The 17901-nt window shown below is 34.5% G+C and overlaps 1 protein-coding gene across 8 annotated transcripts in view; it reads left to right on the top strand.

The window, feature by feature from the left end:
- RALGAPB (Ral GTPase activating protein non-catalytic subunit beta) overlaps nt 1-17901 on the top strand; it is a 68659-nt gene that overhangs the window by 1778 nt on the left and 48980 nt on the right. For all 8 annotated transcript variants that reach the window (XM_026685211.2, XM_026685210.2, XM_026685212.2 and 5 more), the window contains exons 2-6: nt 9613-9828; nt 13722-13924; nt 14742-14905; nt 15883-16069; nt 16909-17040. In XM_026685211.2, coding sequence (XP_026540996.1) covers nt 9613-9828; nt 13722-13924; nt 14742-14905; nt 15883-16069; nt 16909-17040 — 902 coding nt within the window. The remainder of the gene's footprint in view (nt 1-9612; nt 9829-13721; nt 13925-14741; nt 14906-15882; nt 16070-16908; nt 17041-17901) is intronic.

The following is a 17901-nucleotide window of genomic DNA, read 5'->3' as shown; positions in this document are numbered from 1 at the left end:
CACAGCGGTGTCACATGGCATATTGGGACTTTTTCCCCCTTCGCTGGGGGTGGGTCCAGCATGTGATGCATCTGGCCAGTGGGCTGTGAGTTTGACACCCCTGCTTTAAACTCTTTCAGTGAGAGTGCTGCATTCTTGTCCTCTGTGAACATCATGTATTCTACCCAGGTATTGATCATATGCCAATATGTTGATATTTGTACTCTGTAAAGCCTCAAAACTCCATTAATTCAAAAGGGTGATATGTAACATATTCCTTATACCTTTTTAAAAACCTCTAGAAGTATTTATCACTTCCTGATTTAGAATCTTGAGGTTTCAGTTTGCTGCACTTATTATTTAGAGAGTGTGTCTTCTTGGCATATCATAGCACTGACAGATATTTTATACTTAACAAAAAATGTATGATGAACATCTTGCATTGTCACTGATGTCATGCTCCTCTTATACTGATTCTTAAGATCTTTGTAGCTAGAGTTACCAGCTTTTTAGATATAGTTTAGTATTTACTGAACTGTAGCCAATTTTTCCTGAAAACTTGGAGGGAACCACAGTTTAAAAACATATAACTGTATTTCTGTGTTAAAACAATGTAATTGTATGGATTTCTGTTTCACATAGGTGAATTAACCCAAAAATAACAAAATTATTGAAGATTATATCAAACTTTGTGTCATATGGAAATATAGAGTGCAGAATATATAATTGAACACCATAACACCATTTCATTTCATGGACTAACTTGCAAAGAAAAAAAAAGACCTCAACTGAATGGTGATAAACGGAGTTTCTTTGCATATAATGGATCATCCTAAGATAAACAGTGTAGTTGTAAACTTAATGCCATTTGAAAATCTTTATCCAGAATTTAATAATCCTTGAATAAGTTTCTTATTAGATTGTTAAATATATATTTAATCTTTCGAAGATTTCAAGGTGATTTGCAATTTTTTTCTGTTTCCGTATTGGCTTTGCAGCAAGGCTTTCATGAAGATTGGCTGAGGGGTAACTGTTTCAGGGCTCATAGTACTGAGTAGAGATTAGATATTTTTCCAGAGCTAATTTAACATTAAAACTGGGCTCTTATAATGCACAGAGCCATCATTTATTGTAGTTTAACCTGCAATATTTTTTTTGAACTTGGGAATTTAACTACTTGAGAATCTTTATTGATAAAAGCATCCATGCAGCTTGTGGATTTGGCAGTACTGAAATTTTGTTTGCTATCATTAAAATAAAAAGTAAAATGGTGTATGTTATATTGGTCTTCCATTTATGAGATGGAGAAGAAGAAAAACTATATGGTTGCTAGGAGTCAAAAACAACTTGATAGCACAAAATCTATGAAATGATCCTTTCCCCACTGAAGTATGTGTATAACTCCAGGCACCCTCTTGGGTTATGGCTGTATGCATGCTTCCTTTTATCTTGGGGAAATGATTGATTTTCGATAAATATATAGCCGGAGTTAAGATCTGTGGCTCACCAAATATTACTGGTAAATATCTCCCACAGCTCCATCCAACATAAGATGAAGGATGCTAGTGGGGCAGCAACATTTGGATGACCATAGGTACCTGTTCCCCTTGCAGAAAATTGTGCTTTGTGTACAGTATGGGTTAATCACTTTCTTTTATGGGCTAAAAGAAAAAAGACAAGCACAAAATGCAGTTGAGTCCTATCTTTATTTTCTGCCTAATGGGTAAATCTTGCCATACTAAAGCTATAACCTTCTAACCTAGTAGATACATTCTTGGGGAAATGTAGGGTGTGGCACTCTGAACCTCTTTCCCCTCTCCCATCTAATTTGGGGCTGTGTAATCTCTCATACTCCCTCCTTCCATTTATCTTCTTGGCCTCTGCTTCTTTAATATGTCTCCTTAGTCTGTTAGCCAGTGCTGCTATGAGTCTTTGTTTAGCAGTTTCTAGAGCTTCAGATGGTGTCAGACCCTTGTAGTTTTTTCAGTAACCAAGTCTTTTCCTTTATCTTCATATCCTTCTGTAATTCCACCATCTGACTAACCTCTCTGAATTGTCTTTATTTTCTTTTTAATTTCCGTTTATGAAGGTTATATAGCTGTAATTTGAAGGCCAGCAAACATTCTGCTGTCCAGGCAAACTATTGTCCAATTTCCTTTTTAAATGTTAATGCCAAATTTTGGCAGTGAAACTTGTCACATAGATTACAGACACTATTACATTTCACTGTTGATTCTGAACAGCCTGGTTTCAATATTTTTTTATTGGCAATATTTTTTTTAGAGAAAGTTGAAATGATCATGTTTTGTTGGATGCAAATGAAGCCTTTCATGTATTACAGTAAAAAAAGTGGATTATATCTTAGCCAAACATGGATTTCTTTCTTCTTTATTAATTGGATTAAAATGTGATATTTTAATTATTTGGCCAGGGTCAGTACAAAAGGAATTATTTGCTCATCAAGATACTTCTTGGAATCTTTGCAAATGCCAGTTATCTTCTTGTATAATTAGGTATTGATACATTGGGCATAAAAGTGGTTGGAGTCAAGTACACACTTTTTTAATGATGAAAATTATATATCCAAATATATTAAAATAGTAAATGGTTGATTACATTATCAGATTAAGTCTCATTTATCTTGTAAGCTCAAATATATCAATGGAAATTTATAAATACTGTTTTACTTGAAGTTTAGATTCATTTAAATATCCAGTGAGTTCTTGTCCCACCTTAGGTATAAAGCTGGCTGGGTGACCTTGGTGAGTCACTTTCTTTCAGCCATAGGAAGAGTGTTATGGCAAATACTTCTGAAAAACCTTGCCAAAAAAACTTCCGTGACTTGTCCAGGTAGTCTTTGAGAATTGAACATGATCGAATGGAAGAAGAAAAAACTGGATTAGGAACAGTAATATGATTGAAGATATTAATGTGCCTTTGAATTATATGCCAAACATTTGGAATTTATCACATAAAGAACTATGAGCATGAGTTTTTAAATTACTCTTTTAAAATGGAAAGACAGTGCCATCCCCATTTAAAACCTGACATGGATGACATGTATTTACTTTCTGCTTATGAACTGGACCTTAACTGACGTAATGGAAAGCTTGATCAGTTGTGTGGACAAAGTTTAATATGTTTAGAAACTGACTTTTTCTAAACTAAATAACAAAAGCTAAATATCTATCTATCTATATATTCTTCTGTGTTGCAGTGGTATTGTATTTTTGACATGAAGTGAAATCATATTAATTCTCTCAAGTTTAAAGACCATTTAGCACTTCTATTTTTTCGCAGTTTTATTTGGGGCTCATTTTTACTTTGTTTCATTTTTGTTCCTTGAGACTGTAGAAATTCTCAGTCATCCATGTGGCTGTCCTAAGGTGCTTTTTCGGGAATGGAAGGATTTATGACTGCAAGGTATATAAATCTTTCCATTCCCCACTATCCTGTCAGAGCTGAAGAAGCTTCTTGGATGAGGAGTGAAACGTCTTCAAAGAAAAAACAAAGTCCAGTTGCCTCCTGAGTTCCTTGAATGTTTCAGTTTTGTTCCTTGGGTATTTTTTTTTAAACCAATAATTATTGTGCATTATGTTTTTAATTTTATTGATGCAATATATGGCCTAGAGAACTCTGGTTATTGAGCAGGTTATATAATAAATATCTGGCTTATTTTTTGATAATAATATTTCATCTTTGCAAAAGAGGACACATCCAGGCAGGTTTGATTTTTAATCCAGTATTTATGGTATGAATCCCAAGTTTTCAGTGTTTTTGTTAGTGGGTAAAAGTCCTTGCTACTTCAGTTATGATATGAAAGTTTAAAATGGTGAGATTATCTAGTATTTATGGAGAGCTTAAGTTTCTGCTATTTAAACCAGTATTTGCGGTATGAAATAACCCAAAATTTAGAAGCACTTTTTAGATAGGTAAAGACTATTGTAAATATAAACTCCCCAAATTCTGGGCTGTGCTTCTGGTGTGTTGTGGCCAGAAGCCTCTTTACTTGTCACTAGCCATTTCTCTCCATTCCCACAGAAATCAGAAGGCAGCAGGTGACCGGAGTCTTTCCAATAGACATTAGCTGACAAGGGTCAGTCCTATTGCTTCTAAAAACTGCATGTACCACCGGCCTCTGCTTCCCTGCTTCCCCCAACTGAACTGCCACTCCAGTTCCAAGCCTTGACATTTCAAGATAATTTTAGTTTCAGCAGAATGGAGCAGGATTGCGGTAGGAACTGGATAGTGGTGTGAGGACACCATCATGAATTAACTTTAGTAGCATGATCTACCTTTTTGTGGTTACAGGTGAGAAATGAGTGAAGTGCACTTTTTGGTGGAATATAAAATACCTTTTTAATTTTTTACAAGTTACTTTACTTTCAGAAGACCAAGTTACTTAATTTATGCATTAGACAAAGGTATAGCTTGCTTGAACAATAATAAATAAATCACCATTATGGTCATTAAACTATAAGCCATGTTTTGCTCAAAAATCCACAGTAGTTTAGGTGATCACATATTATGCTAAACCGAAACTCAACAAAGCACAATACAATATAGCTCAGTGCAGTGTGTTTAAAAACAAACAAGGAATGGCTGGCCAACCAGTGCAGAAGTGTCACAAATCAGACAAATCGTTGATCAACTGCCTTAGCATTTTCTATTGTCTGGTGCTGAACCTTAGCCTTAATTAGCAGCCGCTTGGTTTAAATTCACATCTGAATATTCTTTATGAATCACTGGTCTATGTTAGGAACAGTGTTAACCCAGATAAAATTTAGTTGATGAAAAAATCTTAGTGGTTTGGTTTCCACAAAATACTGAAACATGGAAGCACAACACATTATAACTTACCATTGTATGAACTAAATCACAAATCAAATACCAACTACCAAAATTATTCTTTCAACTTACTGCGGCACACACAACCTATTTTGTAGGCCCATATCAGAAAATATTATCTTATTTCATAAAAGATGAGAACTTTGCATTTTTTTCTTAAAGTACATCACTTAATTTGATATACTACTATATAGTAATGTTAAATAGGCTGCAGAAAGATATAGTACACAGTCATTTCAAAAAAACAAAGATTTGAAATTTTTGAATTAATTTTGCAGAATTCTAAAGTGTGGCAAGCAGAATGAAGTTATATAAATGGAATTGTATAGGAAGAAAAAGCTAAACCAAATCTTGGGTGGGAGTGATAAACTAGGTTTAGAAAGTGGATTAATAAGGCAGTGATTTTAAAACTCCAAAACTGCTGATTTTATAATTATGACTATTTCACATTGGCTTAAGGTCTGCAGAGTCAGGAATTAGAAAGTAATGCAAATGGACCTTATGACAATAATGATATATATAAAACATTATATTAAAAACTCAGATATTTTATAAGGTGACCAAGGACTGCACCAACAAGCGATATCTCTGTTGTGCCATGATCTGGATTTGAATTACCAAGGAAAACTGTTGATTCATGAAGATTAAGTTATCAGAAAGCATAGCTGGGATGGGTTCACACATCACAGATGTATAATTGCTTTTTGATCTTTTAAGCTGTGGCACAAATTGTATTCTATTTTCTTCTCCAGGAATTAAAAATTGACTCTTTAGGAAATCAATAGGAGAGAAGGAAATCCTTTTGAATATTTATCAGTTTCCTGTTTAGTGTGACCTTTCTTTGTTTGCATATCATTGTTACTTACATAATTTCATTTGTTTGTTCTTTGTGAGGGAACACCGTGCTGACTTTTCCTTTTGTGTTGAGCTGGACATTCTCATAAAATATGTTCCAGAGGAAAATTTTTAATTAATAAGCTTAATGGTATCTATTATAGGCTGTTTAAGCATCTCTAGTAAGCTGCATGTTCATACTAAACATAACTTTTTCTTAAATTAAAATACATGTTTATGTATGTCTATCTCTACATGTATGTATGTGTATATATATTAAGTTCTTGTTGTTTTTAAAAACCCAAAACTTACACTGCAGATTGGACTACATATTGTATAAAAAATTTTAAAAATATGTTTAGTTTCATGCTTCCCTTTTTCAAATATTTTTATGAAATTCTGCACTTACACCTTGTTCCATATGCATGCCTTAGAATTTACCAAAGAAGGCACTTCCATAAAATACATTCTTGTGGAGTATATTAGTTTGCATTTTCATGGTTAAATTGGAAATATAGTTATAATCCAGGCATATATTAAGCAAAACTATGCTTAATTTACAATATATTCCAATATATGTGTCTTTCTTGATGTTGCTTGAAATTGGGGAATTGTTATCTATGAGGGTGTATACACATAGAAATGTAATACATGGAAGGTAAGGTATAAACTCTGTTTACAGAGCATGCTTAAACATAGTTTATTGAATAAATCACAAGGATAGCTTGCAATGTTTTTAACTCACTGAATAAACTAGGCCACAGATTTTTTTTTCCATTGGTATCACACAATCTTTTCAGACTGTGACATCTGTTCAAAACTCAGGATTTGTGATATTTGCTGTAATGAGAAAGAACAACTGGGTCAGTCTGAGGCAGGAATTAACAAATACTAAATTAAAACCAAACAAACTATGCTATGGAGCAGTGTAATGTGTCAATTTAATTGTGGTTTGTAAACTATAGTTTATAACTTCATATATGTAAATAAAGTCTGCTTATAGGCCATGCGGTTTGCCATCTCAGAGAGGGTTAATGTTTTAAAGCTGCAGATTATTTTACAGATAAGAATTTTCTTGGAAGGCTTTTCTGCATGAATATAATATCTTTTAACCATTAAGAAAATTAAGAAAATTAAAAATAATTAGAATAGAATACCTTTATTGTCATTGCATTCCACAAATACAATGAAATTTGAAAGCTACTCCAGTACAGTGCCCCAAACACCACATCACAATCACACTACAGAGTATTTAAAAATTTAAATAATAATAATAATTAATAAATAAAAACCTAGTCTAAAACCTATCTAAAACATTTAGTAAGTTAAATAGTTTAAAAATGCCACTATATACATAGGACTAAATCACAAATGCACTTTTTGATTCAAGACAATTACTGCCTTGGAAAAGAAACTGTTTCTCAGTCTATTAGTCCTCATTTTAAGACACCTATAACGTCTCCCTGATGGTAACAGTTTGAAATATGAATGACCAGGATAAGAACGGTCTGTGGAGATTTTTAGTGCTCTAGAGAGGAGTCTGGTCTTCATAATCTCTTCCAAAGAAGAGAGCAACCGATGAATTGAGTGTTTAAGTATGTCTGATACATGAAATAAGGTGGTACTTATTTAATGACCACTCATTCAGCAACTGTTCAAATATGGTGCTGAACAAATGGTAGTTACGACAGGTCCTTATACTTAACATTGGCTGTGGTTTCCTTGTGGTCACATCACAGTTCAAGCATTTGTTGCCCAGTTGCCTTACTCTCTTGTAATCCCTTCCTCTCCCTCCCTCTTCCCTCTCCCTCTCCCTGCCTCCCCATACACACACAAATTCTACTGTATTTACATAAATATTTAAGTGTAAATGAATTACATGTCTTCAGTGGATACTTGCCTTACCTGCACCAGGTTTTGAATACAAGATCTCTTTTAGGATTGATATTCCTGTAATATATTCTCTGCGGACCTCAATTCCCACAACTACTGTATTTGAATAACTTTTATAAATTCTTCATTCATTATATCCATATTTAAAATTAAAAATCACAGAACACGTCTGTGCATCTTTCCCTTTCATTTTATAATTATTTGTCTCAAGAGTAATGTAATATGTGTGAGCATAAATAATCTAAAAGGGCTTTAAAAATTTGGAAAAATATGTTAAGAGTAAGAGAAACAGTAATAAAAATGAATTATGTAAAGCAGGGGTCTTCAAACTTGACAGCTTTCAGATTTGTGGACTTCAATTCCCAGAATTCCTCCTCCAGTCATGTTAGCTCAGGAATTCTGAGAGTTGAAGTCCACAAGTCTTAAACTTGCCAAGTTTGAAGACCCTTGACACTTTGAAATTCCAAATAAACCAGGCAAATGGTTGGCATATAAACGAAAGAAAATGATATTGAAATCTCAAGAGGGAGATAGAGTATTAACAGATAATGTGGCTGTGCAAAAAAGATTTCATCGATATTACCCTAACTTGTATAAAGGACTTTACATTTGTGTAGAAAAAATGGATGAATATCTAAAAAGGATTACAGAGAAAGACAAATTATGAATGAACCTATAAGGGAAATCTCTGACACTATAAAAGAAAGATTAAACTAGGAAAAGTGCCTGGACCAGATGGATTATCTTGTCTTTATTATAAATGTTTTGAGAATAACTTTTACAACTTCTAGAAAAGACGATGGATTTTATCTTACAGGGTGGAAAGATGTCAGGGCTGGAAAGAAGCTTTAATACAACAAAAGCTATGGACCAATCAATATTGGTACTGATTAAGTTATTCACAATACTGCTAATTGGTAGATTAAAGAAATTATTTTCAAGGACCATTGTGGGTTTTTACCAAAAAAGAAGAGTGAAGAACAGCATTAGAACATTAGAACAACATTAGGCTGAATATTTTGGAATATTTGGAGCAACACAAAGAAAAGCAAGTTTAAAGTGTTAAAAAAATATGAAAATACCCTAACCCTCAAACAGAATTAATAAAACTGGGTTTACAATTGAGAAGGTAAAATACTTGGGTATCACTGACAAATACAAGTAATCCTTGCTTAATGACTGATCACTTAGCAACCGTTCGAAATTACGACAGACCTCAGAGTTATTTTTAGAACCCGTTTTCTAATTTCTGACAACTGCATGCGCACTTGACCCCATGGTCACATCCTGCATTTTGACAGCTTGAGACCTGACTTGCAGCCATTACAACCTCTTCTGGTCATGTGATTGCAATTTTTGGTGTTTTGTGATTGTTTCCAGTGTTTACTTCACTGGCAAAAGTTTCTGGCAAAAGCCCATGAGTAAAATTGATTTGCTTTATGACTACAGTGTTTGCTTGATGATCAGGGGTGTCAAACTCGATTTCATTGAAGGCCGCATCAGGATTGTATTTTACCTCGGAGGGCCAGAGTGGGTGTGGTCAGCTCGACATCACTCGTGTCAGTGGTGCCTGTGGTGGCCCAAGCCCTCTGCCAGAGAAAACAGGCTCCTGATCTCTGTTTTTGGCTGCAACGGCCTCCTGTAAGTAACCCTCTGCCAATGAAAACAGAGCTCAAGAGGGCTGTGTGCAGCCCACCTGAGTTCTGTTTTTGCTGGCAGAGGCACCGCAGGCCAGTCTTTTGCCGTTTCCAGGGTGGCCCTGCGGGCCAGATCTAATCACCCTGTGGGCCAGATCTGGCCCCCGGGCCTTGAGTTTGACACCCCTGACTTATAAAGGATATTCTTTAGTCTCACAATTTGCTGCTGCTTCAATAATAAAACAAATGGGGAGAATGGATAAAAAAAATAAATTGAATAGTCAAACAACCATGCTACTTTATTAGATTATAGTATTGGTTCCAATCCCTTTTTGAGTAATTTTATGGGTTGCACCAATCCTTTTTGTTCACAATTATACATAATAACAAATAACATTAATTCTGTTTTGTTTCATTTCAGGTACAGTCTACTCTGCAGTATAAAGGCATTATGTACTCAGAGTGGAGGTCTCTACACCTTGTAATTCAAAATGATAAAGGTCACACCAGTGTACTTCATAGTTATCCTGAAAATGTGGGAAGGGAGGTGGCAAATGCTGTTGTCCGTCCTCTTGGCCAAATCTTGAATTTGTCATCAATGGCTGGAAATGAAAGTTTACTAAAAACTGACAAAGAAGTAAGTATCCATCTGCCCAATTTTAACTTCCATTTTATGTATGTCAATAAGGTTGTTTCTCTAATTTAAAAATAACAGTGCTGAGAAAGACATTTTTGTACATTCTGATATAATGCATTCCACAATGAATTATAGCAGCAGCAAAGTATCATTTGAAAATACATATTGTCCCTAATTTGATGTAGATTTGTAACTAAATCTTTTGTTCTATTAGCTTGACAGGATCTGTGCCCATTAACATATTACAGGTAGTCCTCAAATTATGAATATTTGTTCAGCAATCATCTGAAGTTACAGTGGTGCCATACAAATAGTTCTTACTTCCAAGATCCTGAACTTAACTTGTGGAATGTTCTCATTATAAAAAAATGACCTACTTAGTAGTCCACCATCAATAATGGAGAATATTTGTAGCTCAAGGTTGAAATGAGGGGTCCTTGGTGCTCTCTGAACTTGCTTGTTTTCTTGCAGATGTTTCCTTACCCTAACTAGGTAACATAATCAGTGCTAGTCACCAGCACGTATGATTGCAGGGGTTCTTTCACTCTGCCCATATGCCCATCTCCCACCATGCCTGCCTTTTTGGCCTCCTGCCCTTCACAGCCCTGTGTTCCACTGCCCTCAGCTGACTTCACCATTTTTGCTTCAACAAGCATACCTGGCCTAGCCTTTTGTGTGGCAACTGCTAACTAATGTTGCATGGAACAGTTTCATCATGAGATGTGAGGAAGAAGGCCTCACATGTCCAGCAGTTGCCTCATGAAGGGCCAGGCTAGACCTGCCTTGTCAGCAACAGGAACAAAAAGAAGGTCAAGGTCAAGGCAGTGACTGAGGCAGTGGAGGGCAAGGAGGCAGTGGCAGACTTCATACCACTCACTGGGCTTGGGTGGCTGCAGCTTTGTACTATGATGCTGAGGCTTCCAGGAATGGCTGCAGTTTTTACTGCTATGCTAGGGCAGGGATATCAAACTCGTGTTGTCATTAGGCCATGAGTTTGACAGCCCTGTGCCAGGGCTTCCAGGGATAGCTGGATCTTTGGGCATGCTTCTGGGTCAGGTTTGGGCAGCTGGGGTGAGGCTCCCAGAGGGTCTGGGGCTTTGCCTTTCAATGTTGATCTGGAATGATACCCAGGCCTGGTGCACCAAGAAGCACCTCAGCTGCAATGCAGCAAGTAGCTCTAGAGCTGTATGTATCAAAAGTGGTTTTTAGTTTTGAAAAGGCAACTGAAGTAATTTTTTGAGGAAGAAAATGAAATTTCGCTTCCTATCCTGGAAGCTTCATCAGTTGTATATTTATCAATAGGAAGCGAAACGTCATCGTCTTCCTCCTCAGAAAATCACTCCAGTTGCCTTTTCAAAAATAAAAATCACTTCTGATACTACTATGACCTGGATGACTGGGAATCTTCATAGACACCTAGACTTGCATGGTTCTGGAGCTGTTTTCCATCCCACAGGGCAGGGGCCAGGGTGGCCATAAGTGTAGAGACATGGGGTGAGGGGGGGAGCAATTGTAGAAAGTTGAAGGGGAAGCAGTGCCTTGCCTTGGAAGAACAAAGGCTCAGAGTGGTGGGAACAAGGGAGAAGTAGCTTGAATTGAGGTCAGTCTCAGCTAACAACCGGTGGGATCCAATTAAAAGTGGCAATGGGGATTGCTGGGATTGCTGTCAATACAGGATGTGGTCACGTGATATTGTTACATCTACATTAATTGTTATAATTATCAGTACCAGTATTTCAATTGTTTTACTTTCCTTTACTCTGTGGTATGTAGGCACTTTACAAACCATGTCTTCAATGCATCCATTGCTTATCATTGCTCTTTGCTTTGAAAAGCATATAGCTACAGTATATTTCGGTAACTGAGATAACTACTCTAGAAGGTAGAAAATGTTTCTTAAAATTTCTTGACACATATATTTGTGGAAAATTGATGATTTAGCTGCTGCTGACATATGAAAAATGCCAATTTAGCATACCTACAATTTGATATAATAAATTGGGAAATAATTCAAAATAAGCAAAATACTTTTTACTTCATAAAATAATTATAGTGTGACTTTAATAAATTGTCACTTATTACTAAAGTACATCAAGAAAATTCAGTGCTTATTTACATTTTGTGCCAAGCCATATTTAATTCTAACTGTGCTTTAATGAAAAAGCTTATTGATCTGGTTCATACCTAAAGCTACAAACTACACTAAAAAAGTTAAGGTTTTCTTGTCCAGTTGTGTCCGACTTTAGGGCACGGTGCTCATCTTCATTTCTTGACTGTAGGAGCCAGTGTTGTCCAAGAATATTTTTCCTGGTCATGTGGCCAGCATAGCTATATGTCAGAGGTGCACAAAACATTGTTACCTTCCTACTGAAGTGGTACCTGTTAATCTACTCACATTTGCATGCTTTCGAAACTGCTAAGTGGACAAACCACACTGGCGAGGTTCAAACAATTTTAGTAAATTCTGACTGTAGTTTGCCATTAGAACATGTTCACTATATTCATAGTGGCTCAACTACTCTGTGCTCAAATCATATACCTCACATGTCATGCAGCAATTGCTATGATTATTTGTAACTTCAGTTAAATTATAGTTAATTAACAGTTATATGGAATTTGTTCAATTTGGAAAATTTCCCCCTTTTTTTCAATTCCCGTTTTCTCTGTTCAGAAGACTAAAGGAATGTCTAAAGGAATTACATTGTGAAATTGTTGGGTATACTTACACATTACTCACCTAAAGAGTCCATTCAGATTACGTGAGAAATGAAACCTCTCCGGGGGACATTTATGGAGCCCCCTTAGCCAAGTTCCTCCAGATTGAAGAAGCTACTTCGATAAACAGCAAAATGTTTCAAATAAAAAAAAAAGTCCAATTTCCATGAATCAACTTCCAGACAACTACCTGTACAACTGAGAAACTTCATTAATATCTTGTATGGTTGTGTCTGTAAAGTTCAGTTCAATTCCTCAGTCCAGAGCACCTTCTCCCCCCCCCCCCTCAAAATGAGGCTCATTAAGGTTTTCTTTTGCGTACTTGAAACAATTGATTTATGTAATAAGTTCAGAAAAGATTTATCTCTGACTATTCTCCCATGTATATCATTGTATAAACAATTTTGTACTGAGGTTTTGTGAACTACACCAGCATCAGCTAAACTTTTTAGGAGATCCTTTGCAGAGCTCCATGGATTCTGTTTTGCAGATTCTGTCCTATTTTTCAACTATCCCAGCAGAGATATTTCTTGGTCTTCCAGGGCTTGCCTTCTCTTCAAATATTTCATGTAACTGTTTCATGTACAATGCTTCTGGCACCTGAAATTTCTAGCTGGAAACATTTAGAGATATTTTTATAGTCTTCCTTTCTAACAGTGAATTATCTTCTTTCAAATATTCAGACAACTGCCTAGAAACAGATAGAGCAACAATCACAACTCAAGAGTTAAAAATAACAATATTTGTTTTATTCACCTGATTAATTGTAGACCTAGTGAATTAGTCACCTTTTGGTCCCTATTAACAACTTTACAGTAAAATAGAAATAAAAGAACAAAAAAGCACTAAATCGATCAGAAGGCATTTCAAAGATCTGCACATATTCACCATTATCTTGAATCTGTAAATATATAGATGTAAATAATAAGTATACAGTCACATCTGCAAAACGATGTCATGTTTAACTTTGTACCATGTATAGGCTTGTTAAGTTCTATTCACTATGGATTCACTGAAACATACAAACAATATACAATTTGTAGCCCACCGCTATACATAATTCTAGACCCAAGTATTTTTAATATAGCTGACAAAGAACTAGATTTCGTTTTTCAAACTTGATTGCTTATATTTTTGCCAGTGCTGGTATTAATACTGCTCTATTTTTATTTTCTTAGGTAAAATGGACAATGGAGGTGGTTTGCTATGGGCTGACTCTCCCTTTGGATGGTGAGACAGTGAAATACTGTGTTGATGTATATACAGATTGGATTATGGCTCTAGTTATACCTAAAGATACAATTCCTCCACCTGTTATTAAAGAACCAAATCTTTACGTTCAGAGCATTCTCAAGCATTTACAGAACCTCTTTGTACCTAGGTAAGTAATGTAGAGCAAATAATTTTATGTCTCTTAATTATTAATCAAGACAAAATAATAGTCCATACTATCAGCCATCATTTATCTTAAAATTATAACTAATACTTGTTTTAGATTACTCATTATTAATTGTAGAAAAATCTTAGTAACTTTTGTTGTAGAAAAGTGTTTTAATTTGGTATTTATGTTTTTGAGTCAATAAAATTTTTATTCTTTAAAATGATATTTGTACATTTTTAATCATTTTAAACTCTGCAACAAATTGTCAGCAGTTGAAGTAAAATATTTAAGCTAAAAATATAATGCCCTACATGTTTCAAGCTCTTCTTCTGTAAACAGGATCTCAGAAAATGGTATATTTGTAGAAGAACTAGTAGGTATTTTGAATTCAACGAGGTAGCTCAGAGATTTCAAAGTATTCTACTTATTGCTGACTTTAGATGCTTTGAAAAAATCTTTTTATGTCTAACCTCTCTTAATCCTGCTGTCAGGCAGTATATTACAACTAGGGAACAAGACTCATATGGAGTTTCATTTATCAAGTTTAATGTCAGGAAATGTTAGAATAGAGAATCTTGGAAATGCAAGAATAGAAATCAGTTCAACAGAACTCCCACTCTCATTTAAGAAACAATTTGTTAAGTGAATCTGTTTTTCCTCAAATACAAAACTGAAGGGCTATGTATCCTTTTTCCAGTATTGTAACATCAATTTGTAATTAGGGACATTTTGAAATACTTGCTCTTGTTTCCCAACTTTAGTCTTTGAAGATACTTTTTGCAGTTTGTGATGTTAGGGTCTGTTTTCTTTTTTATAGGCAGGACCAAGGTTCCAGTCAAATTAAATTGTGTTTGCAAGTTTTAAAAGCTGTACAGAAATTGGCTCATGAATCAACCATTATGGCTAGAGAAACATGGGAAGTTTTATTATTGTTTCTACTGCAGATTAATGATACTCTACTGGCACCTCCAACAGTACAAGGTTAGACATAGCTTTTCTTATTTATTACTTCCCAATAAACTTTTACCTAGAGATTATATAATTAAAAACATCCTGTTTTTTCTTACTGTTTTAACATTTTAAAGCATCATAATGCTAAAATGATGTTGAAATATTAGACTTGTTCTCTAATATTCATTAAACTGAAAGTACATCTTTTCTGATGAATCAATTTTTAATCTCCAATTCGTTGATACCAATATTATGTTTTTAAGGACTTGCAATATTTGTGAGCCTCAGATCAAAATCTAATCTATGTTGCAATAGACCCCAAAGATTTCTCATACCCACAATCCTGGAAATAAAACACGGTTTTCCCTATATGTTATTCCAATAACGTATCCTAATCTTATTGGAGACAAATAATAACTTTCCAATAAGGCCCATGAATTTATTCCATGTACACTGAAATATTTTTATTTTGCATATTTGACTGATAAAATATTAGCCCAATTATAGTTTTGCAAGTCCAGTAAATTAAAACAGTCATCCACAAATGTTAATTTCAGCTTAGCTAATGAAATTCTTGGGTAGCTGTTTTCTGTTGTTTTTACAAAAATATTTTGTCTGTAATTGACATTAGAATACCTCACAAGACATAATTCAGAAGAGAGAATGTATTCATTTTAATAGTATTAATTATAACCTACAAATTTAATAGAATTTTAATACATCCAATAACATCCAAATCAATCTATTCTAAAAGTTTCAATATTTTTATTTCTATATATTAGACGTGTTGTTGGAAATAACATTTTCCATGAATTTAATATATACATGAAGTTTCCATATAGTTCTGAATAAAGCTGATTATTCTGGTACATGATCAGAAAGCTATGTCATAGTTGAGTATACAATGCAAACAGTTATACCTAGATGGATCACAATTATCCATTAATATAAAAATAATAGAGGATTCCTTCCAAGGAAGATTTTTAAAATATTCTTTGCTTTGTTAGGTGGTATTGCTGAAAATCTGGCTGAAAAATTGATAGGTGTATTGTTTGAAGTCTGGTTGCTAGCCTGTTCTCGATGTTTTCCCACACCACCTTATTGGAAAACTGCCAAAGAGATGGTAGCAAATTGGAGACATCATTCTGCAGTGGTAGAGCAGTGGAGTAAAGTCATCTGTGCACTCACTGCTAGGTAGGCTATCTCTTTTTTCGGTATTGAATTTGGCATTACTAATAGATGCAGTTGATATTAATATTTCAGGAGATCCCCTTGGGCATTGCTCTTTCTATTCAAATTGACGTTTACCACAGCTGAATTATTACATTTACTAAGTGTAAACTTTTGAATTTGTTCTTAAATGTAATTTCTCAGAGTAAACTGGGTTCTGAAACTGGGTCACATAGCAGAATGCAGATCAGAGCTCCCATTATCATTTGTTATTTTGTATATTTTTTTTCTTGGAAATAGAAAATTGTCATGTCATGAAAAGTCATGCAAAATAATTATGTAATATATCATTTTTATTATTAGTCCAAAAGGAAAATCTATTGCTAGGATTCTGAATGGGAGCAAGACATATTCTTTTGCCTTTGTCAACTATTATACCACAAAATCTTTGCAAAAAATCCATGGATGAATCTTAAAGAGATATTATACGTAAGGAGGGGCTGTATATATTATTATTGTAAGCTCTTTGTTTTTCATAATCACTGCAATATTAAGAGTAACTCTGCATTTATGAATATTCCCATTTGAGCAAGGATGTTTCCTGTCGCTATATAACCAGTTAATTTCTTTAAATTTATTTCATTGGAGTACAAATCAACTGTTAACTGTAATTTTGTTAGGTTTAAAAGAAGTACTTCATGAATTTTTTAAGTGTTAATTAGGTTCATTATAATTTGGATGTTTACATGAATATTTATAAGGATTTTGTTCAGCAAATGCCTCCCTTGAAATATAGATACTTCTATATGTACTGAAATCAGTCAGAACCCTAAAACCATTAAAAGGCCTATTTTTGTTCCTAGATTGTTGCGTTTTACATATGGCCCTTCATTTCCACCTTTTAAAATTCCTGATGAAGATGCAAACTTGATACCTCCTGAAATGGATAATGAATGTGTTGCCCAGACTTGGTTTCGCTTTTTACATATGCTGAGGTATTGTACAGAACATAAATCATGTAATGTTATTAGCAAATTATACATGTATGAGTTTTTTTGGATAAACACTTATTGGAATACATCGGCCTTTTTGTGAAATGGCTCTGTAGTAGTTCAGGATCCAGGTATTCAAACCAATAATAAAATAAAAACCCAATCTTGTTAATCCAGTGACTGAATATCTTCCATTCTGGAAATAAATTAACCTGTGGAGCCATCTAACTTAATCTGAGCATTTGGTATTTTGGAGTTGTCCTCAGTACAGCTTCTGTACAGTTCTGACTGAAAACATTTTTTCTGGCGACTTTAAAAAATAGTTTTTCTGAAATTCGTCATAACTTATCAGTATTTTGCTAATTGTGTTTCACATAGCTCTATACTGATGTTTCTCAATTTTGGACACTTGAAGATATATGGACTTCAATTCTCAGAATTACCCAGCCAGCCTGGGTTAAAAAGCATGGTTACCTGAGGAAATCTGAGAGTTGAAGTCTACACATCTTCAAGTGGCCACAGTTGAGAAATACTGCTCTAAACACTAAAACTAATGATTCCTCCACTCCCTCTATGATTTTAGTCCATTCACCAAACATTCATAAAACTGAACCATTTTTATAAAGTTGTTGCATTTGCATCCGCATACAAGCGTTAATGTGCCTCTAGATGACCATAATTAATCATATTTTAAACCTAAATCCCTAAACAACATGCCATCTTTATTAGCTAAGTATTGGATAAGTTGTTTATTATTCTTGGTCTATTAAGTTTTAAACACTTCATCTTCAGAACATATTTAAAAAAACAAATCAGTTTTTCATGCAGCACTTTAGAAATGGCAAGCTTTGTGATAAATTTGTC

The sequence above is a fragment of the Notechis scutatus genome, chromosome 3, assembly GCF_049901735.1.
Source record: "Notechis scutatus isolate UNSWTSFEM ecotype Mainland chromosome 3, rNotScu1.2, whole genome shotgun sequence".
Lineage (NCBI taxonomy): Eukaryota > Metazoa > Chordata > Lepidosauria > Squamata > Elapidae > Notechis > Notechis scutatus.
The sequence above is the reverse complement of the archived record's forward strand: the minus strand, read 5'-3'. Positions and strand labels throughout refer to the sequence as shown.